Genomic DNA, 20377 nt, shown 5'->3' on the forward strand with positions numbered 1-20377 from the left:
CAAGCCATAGCCATTAATTTACATCCATTTAAAACCCCCACATAATTTTAAGTCCTGGTTCTCAAGTTTAAAGGGGAGCTTCCCTTTTCTCCTTTCCAAAAATGTATTTTACCCAGATACAATATATACAATTGGGAATTTCTACCCTGTTTAGCAATCCAGCCTTTCTTCAACGGCAAAAAACAATTAAGATATCCTGAGCAATTCCTACTAGGACACACAGAGAGGGAAACAGGGAACACAGAAATTCAGGAGGGGTGATTAGAGCAATTGGGTTACTTGACATGCATTTTGGGCCCATCTAAATGAAAACTAGAACTGTATTCATGCAAAAAAAACCCCAAAACAAAACCCAAAACAAAACAAGATACTCACAAAAAATGAGTATTTTGTCTGCCATTCAAGGAACTAAACAATTTCTGCAAATTTAAAATAAAAATGTATAAATCAAGTGTCGAGATTTTTCACTGAGCAGGATATGCTAATATTTGCAAGCTCACATGGAGTCATAAGGACATAGCTGGGATGGGTGAAAGGTCCTGGACCGGGAGGATCTTTCAGAGCATTACGCACCAATATCCATGCTTTCTTGTTCTGCAGCACTAGACACATCTAACGTCATGGTGAAAAAGCAGGTGTTTGAACTGCTAGCTGCACTCTGCATGTACTGTCCCAGTGGCCATGCTCTGGCTTTGGATGCTCTGGACCATTACAAGGTAAGTGCAGAAGTAGAGTTATCATCCATAATAGTTCCCTGTACAGTATTTCTTACTGTTCTGTTGGCAGCCCACTAATCAGATCTATGGCCAGTTCTCTCCCATGCAGGCTTAGGGGTCAGTTTACATCATACTGCTGATGAGCAGGAAGTCAAATATTAATTTTATAGGAGGTTTGGCTTGGTCAGAAAAAAAAAGAAACCTCCCTTCCACATCAGCAGAAATCTGAGCGGCTGCTCAGTGACTCGGCTACAGGCAGCCCTCAGATCTCTGTGGTTGGCCTAACTCAAGGACAAAGGCACTATTTCTCTGGGTCTCTCCGCCTGTAAAAATAAGGCTTGGGAACTATATTAGGGAGAGGCCATGTATCTCAACAAAGGTCCAAGCAAGATGTCCTCCAGTGCTAGAGAGAAGATCCCAGGTATTTCCACTGCTGATTAGATGCTTGTTCCATGACTGAAAGTCCCTCCTTTCCCCCACATCTTTTCCCTCCACTGACGAGGATTTAAGATGCAGAAGTTGTTTTAGAATCTGGTCTTAAAGGAGGAGGTTTCTGAACACGAAAGTCTGCAGTAACCCTTGTGTCTTTCTTAACAGACCGTGAAGAACCAGCAGTATCGGTTCAGTGTCATAATGAATGAGCTCTCAACCACAGATAATGTACCTTACATGGGAACACTGCTAAGTGTCATCAATGCGATAATACTGGCAACAGAAGACCTAAGAGTCAGGGTGCAAATCAGAAATGAGTTTATTGGTAAGAAAGTTGCTCAGACCCCATTCTCTCCATGGGAATTAGCCTCTTGAATCCAGAGCATTTTGTTGCCTGCTTCCAGCCAGGGTGGATTTGATTTAAACCAAATAGATTTAAATCATTATTTGAATCAGTGGGCAGGAGGCCTTGCTTTAATCATTGTTTTCTACAAGAAGTGCATTCTTGTCATTGATATTCTTTATTCATTTAACTTTTTGAAACTTTGCACTTTTAGAGAGAGGTAAGGGCTTGTTCTGTGTATACAAACTTGCAGAGAGACAATAGGGCTGGTGGGTGGGTAATCAGGTCTGTTATCTCTCATTTCCGTATATTGCTGTTAATAAGGATGTTATCTCTGGAAACAATAAACTCTGCCTATGCATGAAGAAGGGTGTTTGTGCCTGAAAACTTGCAAAGAACATTGTTTTCCAACTATTTAGCTGATCTTAGAAAAGATATCACATCTGCCCAAAGAACCATGTCTGCCTATGATCTCTGGAGACAAATCAACAGTTTGAGAACTGAAACTGAGCATCACAGAGATGTTTAATGAGATCTTCTAGACTGAGCACTGAGTCCCATTGGGTAGAGTGGTTTTCTTTAGTCTTTACTAATCTATGAAGGAGCCTCTAGGGACCCCATGAGATTGGGCCCCTAACATAGTCTATGGCCTCTTGCGACCTACTTCTAAAAAGGTTACATGAATATATTGTCTCAAATAATATATAACTAGAAGTTATAATCCCTATTCTATGATGATATCATTGAGCTTTAAACATACCTTAAATTAAAACTCTCTCTATATAAATTTATTATTTTTAAAAGCATCTTAACAAAAAAATCTGATTAAATTTAAAAAAAATCTGATTTAAATTTTAAAAAATCCTTTTTTTTTAATAATTGATTTTTATCTACTCTGTTTTCAACACATGAGTAAATACACCATAGTTTCTTGTATACCACATGTCCTCAAATAAGATGCACCTTGTTGTAGGAAGGCAGAATGAAGAAAATATTTTTTTCCTGGAATATTGGCTGCTCGACCAAAAGCTCCTGCTAATTCAGCAGTGGCTGTGAGAGGGTTAAACCTTTAGCCTTTGGCTGAGCAGCAGGGGATGAGCAAGTGACCCTGAAAATTGGATTTCATTCTGGCTGCATGCAGCCAGAATGAAGCACACCCCCAGCTGTTCTAGCTTCCCCATACTTCTGCTCTAGCAGGGTAATCGGCTTCCTCACTAAAGACACGTGCCTCAGTTTGGGGGAAATGTTGCATGTGATAGGTAAATAAATACAGTATTTAGAATAGTTTGAAAAATAAAAGTGTACAAATTGCATCACATCAAGCATCATATATTAATAAGTAGTCCGACTCAGCACCAACTTACTGACTTCCAACTCAACTCTGTTTTTATCTCTGAGAAACATCCTTTAGTAGATTGTTGTAAGCCTTGTTCCTCCCTTTCATATCAGTTCAATCTTTTCCCTTTGTATCCTAACAGAACTCCCACTTAAATTATCCTGCATATTGTAACCCATGTTCCAGGAGCTATTTTAATCAACCCTTTTCTATAGCATGCCAACCTTCATTCGAGTTCTGGAGCAGCCAACTTCAGTTCTGGAGCAGTTCTGTTCACAGTTAATGAGAGCCATGCTTCCTTTTGCCAGGAGTGACTCAGTTTGGCCCTTTAAATATAGCACACAATTTAAAAACAACACAGCTTATTCTAATTGCTTGAACAGGAGTAATACAATAGCTGATGAGGCAGATATACAGATGTTCCATTTTAAGAGACTTCATGTGCAGTTCACACATTTATGCTCTTAAACAGCATTGTAAACTAAGCTCCTGAAATACTTGGCTCAAAGAGATTTTCCAGATGCACAAATAATTGCAAGATCAAGGCCCACAAGTTCCTCAGTTAACATTCTTTTTTTGTAGTCACTGAACCTGCAAAGACTTAAAACACATGCTTAACATTCCCTGCTCCTCGTCAAAGACCATGTTATTATGGACAGTAGGTAAAGTTAAACTTGTGCTTAAGTGTTTGCAGAATTGGGCTCTTAGCTCTCCATATAGTACTGTCCATAATCAGTAGAGATTTCAACAGTAAAATTAAGTCATCATGATGATAATAAATACCCACACCTCCAAAAGCAATCAAATTATTTGCATTTATGAAAGGACAGAGGGGGGAGGATAGAGTTGCAAAGAAATTCATTCTCTAATGCCATCACAAGTGCCTACATTCTAGTAGGTCATAATGCAAGATATGTTTTCTCCCCCTTGCAGGTCTGCAGTTGTTGGATATGTTGAACAAACTAAGGTAAGGTTTTTTCTATTCAATTTTCACTATAAAAGGAAGTTTACTTAGATATAACTATAGAAACACAGCAAGTGTTTGAGCAATTCCTTTTATTTGTATAAAATAAACAAGCTTGGTTAGAATGGGTTGAGTGAAAAGGATGATAAAAAAATCTCTTAAAATGGAGCCAAAGGTATTTTAGGCCATCCTGACTTAACACACCATTTACCAGATTTTAAGAGGAAAAATATTGCCACATCCACAAAGACCCCAACACTAATAGGAGCAGTGGCCATGATTAATTCTTGCAAGCAGTTTTTAAACTCAAACCAATCAGACCTTTGTGAACCAACGTACTGTTGGTTTGGTGAGTCCACATCTCAAACTGAGCCTATATCATAAGAACATAAGAAGCATAATACAGGAGCAAACAAATGGTCCATCTAGCCCAGTACCCCAGCTTAGGTAGTGGCAGGAATTGATGCTTTAGAGGGAGAGTACTGAACAGAGTATAGCTTGAGTAGTCTATACCCTAGAGTGGTGTTGAGCGGCCTGGCATTTTTAAGGCCTGTTTGCTGCCGCTGCTGCTTGTCCCAGAAACATCTGTCTAAGGCCCCTGATAGACATGACATCATGCAATTCAATTCTTCCACATTTAATGTGGAACTTCTTTATGATTGGTTTGTATTGCATGTGTGGCATGAACATGCTAGCACAGAAGCCTGACTTGGGGAGGGACTCCCTGATCCCAGGCTCCCTAAGCCTATGTGCAACCCAGCTGCATGTGTGCCCTTTGCATATGTGAATATGAGGGGAATACGAGATCAGAGAATGGCTCCATGCTGGGTTTCCCTGCATCGACAAGCTTAAAGACACACCAGGCAGCCCAGTATCAGGGACTGATTCCCAATGCTGTGCTGCCTAGTGTGCCTTTAAAGGTCCAAGCACAGGGAACCCAGCATCAGGGGGTAACTCCCTTCTCACCAGCAAATTGAAGGGACTTCCTGGGAACCAGTCTCCAATAGCTACACTTTCCACAGCTCCTTTTGAAGGTCCAGGCATGGGAAGCCTAGGCCCATGCACCAGCAGCTATGCAATTGGGACCCAACTAATTTAATCCCAGTCACCAAAATCATGCATCCTGCCTTGCACGGCCAGCATAGTTTTTGGGATCCAGGATAACATTTGTTAGATCTTAATTGTGTGATTATATTAATGTCTGCCAGGGGCCTAAGGCACTTATTGATCAAGTGCATCTGGACATACCTGTTCACACAGTTTGTTCATTTAGAAGGCTGTTTCATAAGGAAACCATTGAAGATTCAAAATGCATATTTAAAAAAAAAAATATATCCACATAACTGGAATCTCTATCACAGCCCTTTAACAACTAGAATATAAATGATGTTTCCATTAATCTCCGCTAAGGAGGGGAGTGTTTCTGTGCTGCAAGTTCTTAGAAGTTTTCACAGAATATTCTTCTTTTAGGATTTTTAACAAAATGTTCAGCAACTTGGAAGGAACTTCACTTGACTTCTGAGATTTGAATGTCCTTTCTTTGTCTTGAGCCAAATAGCAGAGGGGAAAAACAGAAATGTGAAAGTGTCCAGCAAATTTTTTTTTTTTTTCCAATTATTATGCCCCCTTACAAAACTCAGACTGAGCCAGATTCTGGCATGCTGATTTACTTTGGAGTTTACTGCAGAGGAAGATAGTGCTCAGTGTGAGAACATATGGGTGGGGTTTGTTCCTCTATGGATAATGGAAAGGCAAATAATTCCAGCAGTGATCATCAGCCAAGTCGAGGGGGGTGGTAAAAAGACACCAGTCATTACAAGCAGAGAAGTATTACTGAAAAATGATTATAGACTCTCTCCAATTAAAACAAATGTTCTGGCATGGCAGAGACATAGAAGAGGATGATCTGCTTATCCAGTGTGAAACATTTGAGGAGGCCAAGACAGAAGATGACGAGGAATTGCTAAAGATAAGTGATGGGATTGACATGAACAATCACCAGGAGGTCTTTACATCTCTGTTCAATAAAGTAAGTAGGCCCTCACTTTTGAGATAACGTTTCTGCAGTGATAACACCAGTATCCATCACTCCACACAAGAAATGGGTGCTGGCCTCACGTATGAAAGAATTAATAGGAGTTGCCTTGTATTTTAGGTGAGTAGCTCTCCAGCCTCTATCCAACTGCTGTCCATTCTCCAGAGCCTTTTGCATCTGGAATCTTCTCATCACTCCAGCCTGCTGCTGTGGGAATCCTTGGTTACCTTAGCAAACAGGGCCATTCTGCTTGCAAATGATGGTAAGACTATTTTGACTGACTGGTATCCCAAGCCTAGCTCTCCATTCCTTAAGTCTTTTTCATGCATACATAAGTTACTTCATGTCTGGAACCCATCAAGATTAAACAGAACTCAGAATGAAAATAAATGTGCATCTGCATGGAAGTCTTGGGTCTACTGAAATCAGTGGACATTTCACCATCTGCTTCAGTGGGGCCAGGACTTCATTTCTCATCTCTGTAAACTAACTCCAAAAATTGTTCTCCTCCAACCATGAAAGCCTTTCTGCAGATTGCAATCAATTTTGGATCTGGCTTTCAGTCCGGGTCTTGATCATATACTGAGTTCGTTAGGGAAAAATCTCACTGTAAAACAGATCTGCAGACTTCAGCAGTGTAAGTGAAGAAACAAGGGGGATAGACATAGATACATACACATTGTTTGGAAAGAATTTGAATGGTATGCCAGTGTTTAGGTTGCACTGTTTATCCTGGTTTAAGTACGTTATATTTACAGTACAAGGGAACAGCGTTGAAGACATCATCGAGAGACTGCTCTCCGTAAAGAAGCATCCAAACAAACAAAAAATAAAGCAAAACCAATCGCCTGAGAATGTAAATGAATGCAGTCAAACGGACACGGACTTAGAGGAGCTGCCAAATGCAAAGCAGAGCCCTGTTGTGGCAGCCGTTGTCCCCAGCGCACTAGCACCACCAAGTCCTCCAGAGGCCATCCTGCCCTCGCAGCTTCCGACCTGCTCAGCATCACCAGGGAAGACTACATCTCCACCCCTTGCTGCTGCTGCCACCCCACTATCACCACCGCCGCCTCCTCCTCCACCATTGCCTGGCATGGCACATATGCCTCCTTCCCCTCCCCCACTGCCAGGCATGGCAAGCATGCCCCCTCCCCCTCCCCCTTTGCCAGGCATGGCAAGCATGCCCCCTCCCTCTCCCCCACTGCCAGGCATGGCAGGCGTGCCCCCTCCCCCTCCCCCACTGCCAGGCATGGCAGGCGTGCCCCCACCCCCAGGCATGGCAGGCATACCCCCACCCCCGCCCCCACTGCCAGGCATGGCAGGCGTGCCCCCACCCCCACCCCCACTGCCAGGCATGGCAGGAATGCCCCCTCCCCCTCCCCCACTGCCAGGCATGGCAGGCGTGCCCCCACCCCCTCCCCTACTGCCGGGCATGGCACCGGGAGGCAATGGGGAAGAAATAGTCGTCGCCCAAGTCAACTATTCTCTCGGCTATGCCAGGCCCTTCCACAAGAAGGTGAAGACTCCAACCTTAAGGATGAAGAAACTCAACTGGCAGAAGCTGCCGACCAACGTGGTGAGAGGTAGGTGCTCCTGATGCTGCCCTCTGTCCATCACTGCTCTTAGAGGGGCTGTGGAGAAGGGCTCAGCTGTGTTTGCACTGCCCATATCCAGCTGGCTTTATTGGAATGGGCTAAAATTATTATGATTTAGTTCCATCTGGAAACAGAGCCTAATGCCTCCTTCACACCTGAGCAGCAAAGCTCAAAGGAAACATGGAGATAAGCCCAGAAATAGCTATTGAATGTCTTAGTTAAGTCTTTGGCTGGGGACAATTTTGTCTAGAAATAAAAGCCTTTTTTTTTTTTTTAAATGAACTGCAAACTAAAAGGCACCTCACTTCCCTTCCACGTAGCCCCCTAGCAATAAGTCTTCCAATCAACTTCAGCGAGCTATGGATCTGGTTTCAAAGTTGTTCAAATTGTGACAGGCCAGAATGGAGGCTTTCTGTCCTGGGTAATTGTGGGGGGAAAAATTAGGTGGGGAGAAGTGAAATGTGGAAAACCATGTCAGCATGAATTATGTAGTGCTGCTAAGGCTATATAGGCAGGGGAGTATTGCAGAGTCATAGACAGGATTTTTACCTCTATTTTGCACTTGTGAGATTACCACTGCAATTCCCCATTCAGTTCTGCTATCCACAAGCCAAGGACTTTGAGGAAAATGGTAGAATTCAGAGAAGAGCCATAAAAAAAAAAACAATTGAGCAATTGGAAAATAAGTTTTACAGTGAACGACCTAAGGAGCAAAGTTTGTTTAGTTTTTCACCACGGAAGGTGAAGGGACACATCTATAAGTACCTACATGGGTACATGCAAGATTGAGGTCTTCTTTAATCTACCAGACAGCAAGATTCAATGACTGGATGTTGAAGGTAAACAAGCCTAGGCCTAAAATAGTGTGAAAAATGTTTAATGCGGGTAATGAACCATTGGAACAAATTACTGAAAGAATTATCAAGCGTTTTAGTGGATTCTCAAACAGCAAATTGAGATTGGGTGGATTTTTTAGAAGATATGCTCTAGTTCAAGCAGGAGTTACCCATCTAATACATAAATAAATGATTTGAAGAAACCCTATGGCCCAGTTATACGGGAAGCCAGACTGGATGCACTTACAATTTATAATAATTAGGAAAATTCCCATGCAGAAAATGGCCAGTCATGGTCCCCGAAGACATCCTGTTAGCCACCCTACCAGAAATAGGAAGGAGACAGGCCCACAGCCTTCCTGCTCTCCACCAGCTGATTGAGTCAGTCTGCATCACATTAGGAATGGAGCTGTGCATACACTGTGCTTGCGTGCCTGGGAGCTCCTGAAAGCACTGTAGCTTGTAGCCTTGCTTTGACATAACCCTAGGGTGACCATACATCCCAGATTGGTGGGACAGTCCTGGATTTCGGAAACTGTCGCAGCTTCCCACCCGTTGGAGAGAATTGAAGCAAAATTCCCGGATTGGTGGGAACCTGCCTGCACGAGACTCCTGAGTCAGGAGCCAGGCACGCGCGGACAGGTTTGTGCCAATCTTGGACTTTTGCTTCAATTTTCTGCAGGGAGTTGAAACAGTGGGCTGCTTCCTGGTCTGGACCCCGCTGGGCTGTGAGCAGAGTCGCTTGCTCAGTAGAGTCAGGGTAGGGGTGTGCGTGGGGAGCCGCAGGGTCGGGGCTGTGTGTGTGCACGCATGTGCATACTGGTGCCCCCCCACTCCTTTCCGCCCCAGATTTCTCTCAAATTATTATGGTCACCATACATAACCCCCAAGATGTGCCTCTCTCCGCATCTGGCTCTCCGTGGAATTCTCTAGCATGTTAAGCAACATTGCAGATAACTCTGCTTCCAAATGTCCCAGGTATTAGCTAGATGGTTCCTAATGAGCCAGACAGTGATCCTGTGCCTGGGGAGCCCGTTAAGTATTCTAGACAGAGGCATTAACCTAATTGGAGCTCAGCATCTTGTGCGCGCACTGCAACTCTGCGATATGCAGCAGAGCAGCGAGAGCTAACAGAAGTTGGGGAAAGCCATTTAGCTTGGCTCCTGCCTTCAGTGCAGTTAATAGCATGTGGCTGTAGCGTCCCTGGTTTAATTAGCCTTCAAACCTTTGGGATCTGCACTGTGGGAGCTGCCATTCTTAAATAATTAACATTAGTCCGGGACTAATGTGCCTCTCTCCTCCTTTCATTTATCTTTCAGAGCATTTCTATTCCAGGCAGTAGCATTGTCTCAAAACTGAAGTTCTGAGTTTTTGGTTGTGTCTGTAGCCAAACTGATGCTGTTTCTCTTTCAGAAAGTCACTCGATGTGGGCGTCAGTGACTAGCAGCAGCGAAGAAACCATAGAGCCCGATTATACGAGCATAGAACAACTCTTCTGTTTTCCCCAAACAAGCCCCAAGGAGAAAGCCACTGCCCCTGTCAAAGCAGAACCAAAGGAGGTATTGGGCTATTTCTATTTGTTTGATAAATATAGATCAAGATCACTGCATATGGCTCCTCTAACCCAAAGTGTCATTTCTTAAAACAGATCACGTTCTTAGACTCCAAGAAAAGTCTCAACTTGAATATCTTTTTGAAGCAATTTAAATGGTAAGATATGACCGGTTTCACATTTGCTGAATAAAATGGTACTTTGGAAAGCGACTTTTATTTTCCTTCCAGATACATTAATCTACGCAAAGCTTGAAAAATCTTGTCTACCTATTGTACCACCATGGTCCCAATCACTGTAATATCTGAGCATCTCTAGGCTTTTTAAATGTATTCATCCTCCCAATATCCCTGTGGGGTAGGGAAGTGCTATGAACTTCATTTTCTAGATGAGGAGGAAAATGTGTTTGTGTATGCCTGCAGGCATCCATCAATGCCTAACCTCAGGTGCTTTTGAAAAAACCCACCTGGCCACATCTTGAGGCACCTAAATATCTTTTAAAAGTTTCTCTTAAGTGATTTGACCAAAGTCCCCCAGGAAGTCTATGTCTGCACTAGTCGCTGGATCGTATTTCCTCCCAGTAGGCAGTTCTCATGGGGGGTTATAGATCCTCTTCATAAAGAATTAGCACTATGCTTAATGGCTTATGGTTGCAGTACCACATGCATCATTTCATGACTGTTTCTAATTCCATGCCTGTTCCCTACAGCTCAAATGAAGAGGTAGCTGATATGATTCGGAAAGGGGACAGGACCAAGTTTGACGTTGAAGTTTTGAAACAACTACTGAAGCTGCTACCCGAAAAGCATGAGGTTAGGAGAAAGAAGCCTTTAAATTCAATTCAGTTCACAAAAGCTGTAAGCAGGGGTGCAGTTCTGCAGTGTTGACTCTTGGATTTCTTGTTAGATAGAAAACCTGAAAGCCTTCAAGGAAGAAAAATCAAAGTTAGCTAATGCTGATCAGTTTTATCTCCTCCTCCTTGGGATTCCCAGGTAAGGGATATTATCTCCCACTTAACCTTCATCTTTGCTTACATACCTTTTTCAAAAAACAGCAGCTTTGATCTACTCAGAGAGCCTGTGAAGTCTAGTGCACTGTGTCATGTAAAAGGAGACTCAAAGTGCTTCCAGCCAGAGCATTACATTACACAGTGTTCTGAATGCGGAGTCATTTGCAATTATTTGGAAAAGCCACACAATAGAAAGAAGTGGGTCTTTTTTCCTGTGGCAACACTATGAGAAGCTCTAAAAGGAATAAAAATAAGAGAAAGAGCCTGATCTTTCTTTTAATGGATTTGTTGCTTTAAAACAAAATCTTCTGTCAAGGGTTTTTAGCATGCTTAGTGATTGAATTGAGGGCAGTTGCTCATTATTAAGACACCTTAATGGAATCAGCAAACAAAGTTCAAATTAACAACAGAGGTCCTTAAAACACTTTACAGAATATCAATCATATAAACCTCACATTAGCCACCTGAGGAACTATTGTATTTTAGAAATAAGAAAATACTCATAGAAAAGGAAATATAAATTATGCCTCTTGAAGCCAGCCTGGGAAGATACAACTATACTCATATTGCTCTGCCATGGAAACATATTGCGCCTATGCTCTTTTCCATTTGCTACCAGAGGGAGCCATTAAGGGATTTCATAGTACCTGCTGGCAAGACTCCCAATGAGATGGTCTCCCACAGCCTTCCCCAGTTAGCACTGCCCATTTTGCATCCAATTCTGGATATCTGTGGCTTCACAGCGGAGGAGGTTGTGGCCCCAAACATCCATGCATGCATGTGCACACACATACACACACTGGCCAATAAGAATTAAGGGACCTAGGAGGTCACATAACTTACCCAAAAGTGATTCAGGAGGCCTGTGAGAGTTTCTTGAAGGCCACATAGCAGTCCTGCCTCTCTGCTGAGTTAGTGTGGCCCTACAGCATCGTCTCCATGCTACCAGGTTTTGGTTCCCATTGATAAAGTAGAACCCCAAGCCATAGGCATAGCCAATCAATCTGTACCAGTCTGATGTAGACAGAGGCCTTGTCCACACCCAACCTGCTGCTTTTGAGCACACTGGAAGTCCAGGTCTTGGGTGCAATGCCAGGAATATTCCTATGGGTGTCCTCCTCATATCATTTCCCGGGCTGACGTACAAAGTAGGACCAAGGGATGGGGCTTATTGCATCAGTAGCAGGACTGCGGCCTCTGCTGCTGTGGTGTGAACATACCCACATAAGCTATGAATGTGGATTTTTTTCCATAGATTTTAGAATAAGCAAGCTTTTAATGGTTCTGGGAGTGGGGGGAGGCCACCATGGTAGAGGAGTTCAGGAGGTTGTTAGGCCTAATAGTATATCTGTACTAATCTTTTCTTAGCTATCAACTGCGGATTGAATGTATGCTATTATGCGAGGAGACTACCGTCATGCTAGACATGCTACAACCTAAAGCAGACACGATCGAGAAAGCCTGTGAAGGTAAACGGGACAGGGCCACACATCAATGGATTATGTTCAGAACCATACACAATATAGCGATCCTCTTTTTTCCCTAGAATTTGAGGCCAAAGTGACCTTTTGTTGTCTTCATTCCATATTAAGGAAAATCTGGTTTTGGCTGGTGGATTCCTCCTTGACTCGATCAGACTTAAGAGAGAATCAAGTCCTTATGAGCTATGGACATCAGGCTTAATGATTGTTTCTAGGGGTGAATTACAAAGCACAAGCCCTGAAGAAGCCTCCCACTGCAAAATGCACAGCAGCCAAAATCTGTGGACCACCATGAACGCATTTCAGAGACCCACCGTCCTCCCAGCTTCACCAGCAAGAACAAAATGTAGACCAATGAATCCTTCTTGATAGTCAGAGCCTTCCACGGAACTGGCATTGCCTACCTAAGTGTTACTTTCTGATTATCATGCCAGCTTCACTGTTGATGCAGTCATCAACCAGTCAAGGCTTGTTAGTGCCAGATCTTTCTAGGAAGCTGGATTTAGACAGTGGACCTCAACCTGGCAAAAACTAAAGGAAGACCCCATTTAGGACTCCCTAGAACATCATTATATACAACTGCCTAATCAGAAGCCCTCTGCCAACCCAGAAATACTCAAAATCCCTTCTTATCCACTAGTCAAGCTCTCTCCTACAGACTTTGCTGCTGTTGTAAGTAGTCAGGAGCTACTCTGCTACCATAGCAATGGGGCCATCCAAGTATCCATTTAGATTATGTGGTAGGTCTTACCAGCCCTAGAGCTACCATTTGGGAGTACATGAGAATGGTCTACCTGGATCATTGGGGACAGAGGCAATATGGAAAAACAGAATGGGAAGGTCCTCTAGGTTGGGGTGGGTAATTATTTAGGGTCACTTAAGGAATTTTAGTGAGCTGTTGAGGGTGGGAAGAGGGAAGAGTGCTGACCTGGCCTCAGCCCCCCATCATGGCTGTTTATACCACCTGGCAGGGGCAGCCAGGGAGATGTCATTTGATCCTATCTGGCCCAGGCCTGTCCACCCTGCACCCACCACTGATGGTGTTGGACAGAGCAGGTGGGTGGGGTGTCCATGGAACCAGCATCTGCCACAGGGACGTGTGGGGAGCAGATCACAGCTCCACCAGGCGGCACCTCCGCACCCAGAGATGGCGGGACCAGCCACACACGCTATGACCCAGGCTAGATGGGGCTGAGGGACCCACCTGGGTCAGAGAGAGTCACTTGGCAGGCCAGATCTGGCCCGCAGGCTGTAATTTGTCCACCCCTGTTAGATGGTGGTATAAAAATACCTTGGGCAAGTCTTACTCAATATCTCCCTCTTGCAGGGAGGTGGGGAAAGGAAGTCTGACACCACACCGAGGACAATTTGATGGTGTTGAATAGGCTTTCAAACTTGTACATGCATTTTTTTTAGCTGATGGAAATCACACAAAAATTGCTCTCCCCAGACCAGATCCAAGTCTATGTAGTGCAGAGGCCCAGGAATCTTTGTGGGAAATTATTTGGGGTGAATGAGGCCCCCTTTCTACTGCTAAGTGCAATGTAACCAAAATGCTTGGCTCCATTATACTGTGCAACTCTCCACTAGCAGCAGTGATCAAGGTGCTGGTGGGATTAGCAGAGAAGCTTAAATAAATGTGTCTGTGCTGGTGTTCCTGCTGTTGCCACCTCACGTGTGTCAAATTTGCTTCTTTAAGGGCCCTTAGCCGCACAAAGCTCACGCTTATGGGATAGACTGGATATGTCCTTGGCCTGTTTCACACATTGCTAATCAGCTCCCTTGCCAGCCAACCACCACCTGAGAACAGGACTAGCCTGTCTAGTTATAATGAGCGGAATATAATTGCAAGGCATGTCAAAACTGGCTTCTCTATAACTCAAACAGACCCCGAGTGCCCTTGAATATTAAAATCACAGGACCTGATTCTCATTCAACTTACACTGGTATAAACCAAGAGTAATTCCATTGCAACCAGTGAGTGTTGGTGTAACATTGGGGTAAGCGGCTGCAAGCAAATAGAATCAGGTCTCATGCTATTTCCCCAATAAGGAACTTCAAAGTATGAAGAGTCCACAAGACTTGCTCAGTCCAGCTCAAGAAGTTAACCAGGGCCACTTAAAGTCAGACTCTCCCTGGGTTTCTCGCACATTAGAACAGATGCCACATCATTTGTGTTGTAAACCAGAAAGTCCTGATTTGGAATAATTGGAGCTGGGAGCCCCAGCTCGGAGACCATTTGGGAGTCATTCCAAGTGGAAGGTGACATTCATTCACAGACACTTTTTTCCCCCCACAGATCTTCTTATTAGCCATCGCCTGCCTCTGTTTTGCCAGCTGATCCTCAAAGTTGGAAACTTTCTGAACTATGTAAGGTTTTTTTTAATTTAATCAATCCATTTTATTGATTAAAAGCTAAAACCTCCCTTTTCTATAGACCAGATATAAACAAGGAGGGAACACGAGACTTATTTCTGCTTTCTTTTTCTTTCCTTCAGGGAAGTCACACCGGAGATGCTGATGGCTTTAAAATTAGCACTTTACTCAAACTAACCGAAACCAAAGCAAACCAAACCCGCGTTACTTTGCTGCACCACATTCTGAAGGTACATCTGCAGTTTCCCTGGAGGAATTTGGTCCTGGCCAAACTGGTGTCACGCACTCATGTTTGCATCCTCTGTGCATGGCACTGAAGGCAGCGCTCCATTTGGATGGGGCCCTAATTCTATGGCTAGAGAACCTAAAAAAAAAAAAAAAAGATTCCTGTGAAAATTGTGGAGAGAACAGGGCGTCTTGCCCAGACCCACCCTATCATCTCCACCACTGGCTCTCTCTCCTCCCTCATTTCCTCAGTGTCCAAAATGCAGCTGCCTTGCCAACAGCACTAACGAGGTCACCCCTACTCTGAATCCTTCTGCCCACTCTCACTTTATCAACTGAGCCTCTTTGACTTCCCCCAGCTTTTCACAACTTTCTTTTTCCTGCTTAGCTGACCTTTTATCCTTTCCCCACTTTCCTGTTTGCTCTGCCTACAGCACCAGCTTCAGTTTGCCCCATTTATTGAGTTCTCTGCCTAACCAAATCTGCAAATTAAAACCTCAACGTAAGTCCTACTTCTCTTGTAACGCCTAAAAAGGGCATCAGCCAGTCCTTAATTGCTAGGCAGAAGTGCATAGATACTGTGGTGATAGTGGCTATCTAAGCAAATAGGTAGGCAGGTAAGATACATCAGAGTGTTTCTATTCTATACAAAGGATACTGGACTAGCTAGCATCCGACTAGCATGATCTGACCCCATCTCCAGCAGTGGCTAGTACCTACTGCTCGAGGAAGGTTCAAGAAACACCACAGTAGACAATAGTCAGAAAAGTTCCATCCTAGCTCTTATCAGCTGGAGGTCAACCTATGCCCTAAAGGCTGGGTGTTCACGCCCCTCTTAAAACTCTTTATATTTGTTTTAATCTTTAACATTAAAAATTCAGGAATGTCTCATTAAAAACAACTTGCTAAATTTTTGGCTTGGTAACAATAAGAGGGTGGGAGGGGAGAGGTCACCTTATATGGACCGATTACACACTCCGAGCACTTTGCTTCTATCCATTGTCCCCACCTCTCCCACCCAAAACCCCCACATACCCTTCTCCTCCAATGTGAAGTTGAGAACATACCAACAACTGAAGTCTCTCTCTTGTTTCAGGAAGTAGAAAATAATCACACGGACTTACTGGAGCTTCCCAAGGACCTTGAATGTGTTGCGAAGGCAGCAGGGTAGGAGGTTACTTTAAATTGAAAAGGAAGACATGCACCGTACAACCCCCACACCAGCCATTTTCAAGAAATTAGAACATAAAAAGCCGTTATAACCCATTAATTAATGGGGTAGAGTTTTAATTAGTTTTGAACCAAAAGATTTGGTTCATGAACTCAGAGACCATTTTAAAATGCAAATTGATGATTTGCAACAGGCAATAAGCGGCAGTGCTAAGGGCTGGAAATTGAACCACATTCAATTAATTCAGCTTTCCAGAGGCCACACTGTATTCGGGGGGGGGCTGTACCTTTTTAATTCCATCCACCTTTAATTGTTTATGAAGTGCCTTTCACTACTATGTATTCTGGGACAATATGCTAGTAGCTAGCACTCCAAGAGGAGCCCTTAATCTGTAGATTAGTCCCTTTAATGCATTAGAGATGCCAGACAATTAGAGTCCATATGTCTCACTTCCAAGTATACAATACACGAGGTTGCAGTTAGACTTGCCCCTGTTTCTCTATGTGCTGCTAGAGACCACTTTCCTCACTCACTCCAGGGGCTCACAGAGAACTAGTTCCTTGGCAAAGGGGGTCTTCACACAAAGTGGAGCAAAACTATATTTCCTGGGCCAGTTTGGTCTTTGCTGTAAGCCCACTGGATTTAAAGCCCATGGCATCAATAGTCCTGGAGTCACACCACAGATGGATTTGATCAAGTGCATTTGGGGATGGTCACTCAAGAGAAGTTGCTTTGCCTACATTGCGAACATTTCCAATACCACAGGTTTTGTTGCTGCAAGGTTTTCTAGGACAGCTTGGAATTGTGGTCTCTTGCATTAGAGACTCTGGTTCTCAAGAGCCAAAATACAAACACCACAATGTATAGCTAGACAACCCTTCCCTATCTGTACAAACAGATAAGCAATGGTAAGCAAATAATACCATGGTTCACTGGTGCTAGAGATGCTTATAGGACTAGTAAAGGAGTACAAGTGTACAAGTGATTTAGATTCATAGGCCATGCAAAAAGTCAATGGTGCTTATGTCCCTAAATTTTTTCAGCACTGTTTGAAAAAAAAAAAAAAAAGAAAGAAAGAAATCCTACTCTTAATCTACTTTCTTAGAGCTTTCAGATGGGGGTTTCTTATTGCATTACAGTAGAACCAAGAGGTCCCGTCTAAGAGAAGGGCTCCATTCTTCTAGGCACTGTGCATAGCTCCTGGGGAAATCCTGCCTGAGATTTCACTGACACATCTGTGCTTTGCTGTTAGGGAAAGCACAGGAGGGGATACATGGGCTCAGCTCTCCCTGTCTTCCAGCATTCCCAGACTAAATAGCAAAACATCTTCAGTCTCTTGTGGGTACTCTTTTTCAGAATTAACCTGGAAATTATACGTACAGAATCCAGTTCCCATTTAAATAAGTTGGAAGAACTTAAGAAAAAGTTACAGGCCTCGAGCGACGATGTGAAAGCACAGTACGAGGCACCCATCGAGGTAAGTAAGGAGCTCCCTCACATCTTACATTTCACCCCTTTGCCTTTTTCTGTATGTCCTCCTGCACCTGAACTTTCAGCTCATACATTGTTATTCTGTTTTTAACATCAGTCTTTACCTTTGTAAAATTTAAATTAAATGCCTTTCAGGACAGCATAAATGCATCACAGAAGCTGAAGGAGACATTTAATACCATTGACAGGAAAAAAGAGGAACTTGCCAACTATCTCTGTGAAGATCCAAACAAACTGTCACTGGAAGATATATTTAGCACCATGAAAACCTTCAGGGATCTTTTCATCAAAGCACTTAAGGTTTGCATTTGTGAACATTGCGCAGTCAGATGCAGGGGTGGAAAACACGGATCAGTTCAAGTAGCATAGGAAGATGGTGGACAGATGGTAGACTCATTTCTCCCCTTGAAGGCAAGGGCCATCAGGTGCTCAAGTCAGCACTGACATTGGTTAGAGCAGTCCTGTGACTTCTCTAAAATCTCTACTAACATAAGGTGCCTCAGGCAGAATTGCTGCATCGTAACTCTGCTCCACAACCAGTGCCTTCTCATGCCAGCAGCTGGAAGTGGTGTAACAAAGACCACATCCCTTAAGCCAGAGAAGGCAGGAGTGGCTGGTACTGGAAACTCCCTGTACTACATGCAATAGCTTTACACAAGGAAGCAGTTCTCTGTGCAGGGGCAATTTGCCACTGGCAAAGAGGAATCTGTCCACTTTGGATCTTCCGATACGAAAAGTGTACAAAAACGCAATGGTCAGATTGTTTATCCAGGGCCTATAGTTTGAATGACGGATCCATGAAAGTCTCTATTCCACTCAAAGAGCAATTCATAGAAAGTTTGGATTTATAGTGGTCTCAAAATTGGTCATCACATGCATCCAAAGCAAATCAGCTTGGCTCAGATGGGGTCTTTCAACATTTATAGAGGGTCTGCATGCAAATGGACAAGAAAAGTTGATCTAGAGCAAGTCAGTAAATTTACTTTACTGGGTGATCCATGGCGGCCTCTTCCTACTGAGAATGAGCATGGCCAAACAAGCTTTCTGCCCCCTGGCCCTTCCCCCCAAAGAAAGGACACAGGTCCCACTGCCCATTTTATCCATTTGGGACTGGAAGTGCCCAGGAATTGCAACAGGCTGCAAATGGACTAGATCCCCTTTCTAGTGGCTTTCCAACCTGATCTCAGTTGCGTGGCTGTGCTACCAGATATTTAAATCAGACATCACATCACTTATCTACCTACAGGAAAACAAGGACAGGAAGGAACAAGCTGCAAAGGCAGAAAAGAGGAAGAAACAGCTGGAGGAGGAAGAAGCTAAGAGACAGACAGGAGAAAATGGAAAGATAAGTGAGTATCTGACAGGGTTTAATGGAAGGTTCATAGAGCCCATATTCAGCCACGTGGGGACTCAGAGGTACCAACCTGTTCCTGCTTCTCAGTACCTAAAAGTGGTGTCTACAGGCACCTATGTCCATCTACCACAGTCAGAGCTATGCTAATACCAATTTGGGGTCTGCTGGCCAAACAGAAAAGTAAAACACTTTGAAAATGAAAGACCTTGTTCTGGGTTGGACAAAGTATTTTTTCTTAAAATTTAATATATTTAAACTTCTGGCTAAAATGTCCGCACAAATTGAAAAACTATATATTTTACTTTTTCAGAGAGTTTTCCCAGCCCTGCTCTCAACTGAAACCATTCACCAAAGCCAGCAGAAGTTTGCAATATGTTTCAACCAGCAACAAAGAGTTTGGCCTTAAAGGCAATAGAGAAGCAAAGCAGAACACCCCTACCTCCTTAGATTAGCTGTCCCTCACATCTGCAACATTCAAACTAGATGCAGGACACAAAGAGGTGCAAGGTCTCAGCCTACAGGCCACACATCTCCTCTAGCATAAGTTGAAGGGGGGAATGGCAGGTGTGATGACCTTCAGTGACATAGGCTCTGGGACACACTCCTTATAGCTCCTTCCCTCCACGGTTGTCACCAACACCAGCGTGACAGATGTAGAATGGTCCTAGGGCCAAGCAATAGCATTTGGTATCTATTTTAAACTGGGATCAGTCATAACACAAGAGCCACTGGGGAGTGGAAGTGGTGAGAGCAAGGAGGTCAAGTCAAATTATTCCTTAGGTCATCACTGCTCTCAGTGGTCCTACCCACTCAGAAGGAGAGTGATATTAATGATATCTCTGTTTTGTCTTGTTTTTAAACCCCAGTTAAGAAGGGAGCAGTGAAGCAGGAAGAGGTGTGCATTATCGATGCCCTGCTGGCTGACATACGGAAAGGCTTCAAGCTACGGAAAACAAAGAACAGGGGAGAGTCAGACACTCCACCTAAAACAACACCGGCAGGCACCCCAGAGGGAGGGCAGCCAGGTAAGGCAGAGGCCATTGGTCTCCAACCCACCTGACTGCAAGACAGATACCCAAGCAGGAGCTCCAGTCTCATTCACATTTGGGGCATTTAATCTTAAAGGGACACCACTTCCAACAGGGTATCAGTGATTTAGGATCCAGGGCCCTTGGAAGACAAAACCAGTGTTCATTAAACACTTAGGCACCTGCTTGAAAGGGTTACTCACGAGCTGCTGATTTTGTGACTTTGCTGCTCAAGCTTCCTTCCACCTCTAAAGGCTGCAGGTTCAATTCCCAGAGACCCCAGCCAGTGCTCTTGCTGGAAGACTCATGTTGACATCATCTGCATGTTACCATCATCCTGGGTTACCTTGAAAAAGCAGGATTAGATTGGATTACTACTTGGATGGGAGAAAATTAGGAGGGCAGAGAGGTCTGAAGTCCTGTCTCAGACCCA

At 43.8% G+C, this 20377-nt stretch overlaps 1 protein-coding gene and 1 long non-coding RNA gene across 4 annotated transcripts in view; one reads left to right on the forward strand and one right to left on the reverse strand.

Annotated features, from left to right (window-relative positions):
- The window catches only part of INF2 (inverted formin 2), a 68134-nt gene that overhangs the window by 37747 nt on the left and 10010 nt on the right, over positions 1-20377 (forward strand). For 2 of the 3 annotated variants that reach the window (XM_059723282.1, XM_059723283.1), the window contains exons 3-20: positions 601-716; positions 1314-1473; positions 3761-3794; positions 5679-5820; positions 5947-6088; positions 6585-7409; positions 9671-9816; positions 9906-9967; positions 10519-10621; positions 10716-10801; positions 12187-12287; positions 14599-14669; positions 14798-14905; positions 15997-16067; positions 17428-17548; positions 17698-17862; positions 18809-18911; positions 19783-19941. In XM_059723282.1, coding sequence (XP_059579265.1) covers positions 601-716; positions 1314-1473; positions 3761-3794; positions 5679-5820; positions 5947-6088; positions 6585-7409; positions 9671-9816; positions 9906-9967; positions 10519-10621; positions 10716-10801; positions 12187-12287; positions 14599-14669; positions 14798-14905; positions 15997-16067; positions 17428-17548; positions 17698-17862; positions 18809-18911; positions 19783-19941 — 2715 coding nt within the window. Of the gene's footprint in view, positions 1-600; positions 717-1313; positions 1474-3760; positions 3799-5678; positions 5821-5946; positions 6089-6584; positions 7410-9670; positions 9817-9905; positions 9968-10518; positions 10622-10715; positions 10802-12186; positions 12288-14598; positions 14670-14797; positions 14906-15996; positions 16068-17427; positions 17549-17697; positions 17863-18808; positions 18912-19782; positions 19942-20377 lie in introns of those variants that run through there. The other variant, XM_006271372.4, reaches the window with a different exon arrangement.
- The window catches only part of LOC132248848 (uncharacterized), a 30217-nt gene continuing 20651 nt past the window's right edge, over positions 10812-20377 (reverse strand). Inside the window, exons 2-3 of the long non-coding RNA XR_009460302.1 lie at positions 20148-20290; positions 10812-11053 (exon numbers count right to left, since the gene is read on the reverse strand). This is a non-coding gene — a long non-coding RNA (uncharacterized LOC132248848). The remainder of the gene's footprint in view (positions 11054-20147; positions 20291-20377) is intronic.

This window comes from Alligator mississippiensis, chromosome 2, assembly GCF_030867095.1.
Source record: "Alligator mississippiensis isolate rAllMis1 chromosome 2, rAllMis1, whole genome shotgun sequence".
NCBI lineage: Eukaryota > Metazoa > Chordata > Crocodylia > Alligatoridae > Alligator > Alligator mississippiensis.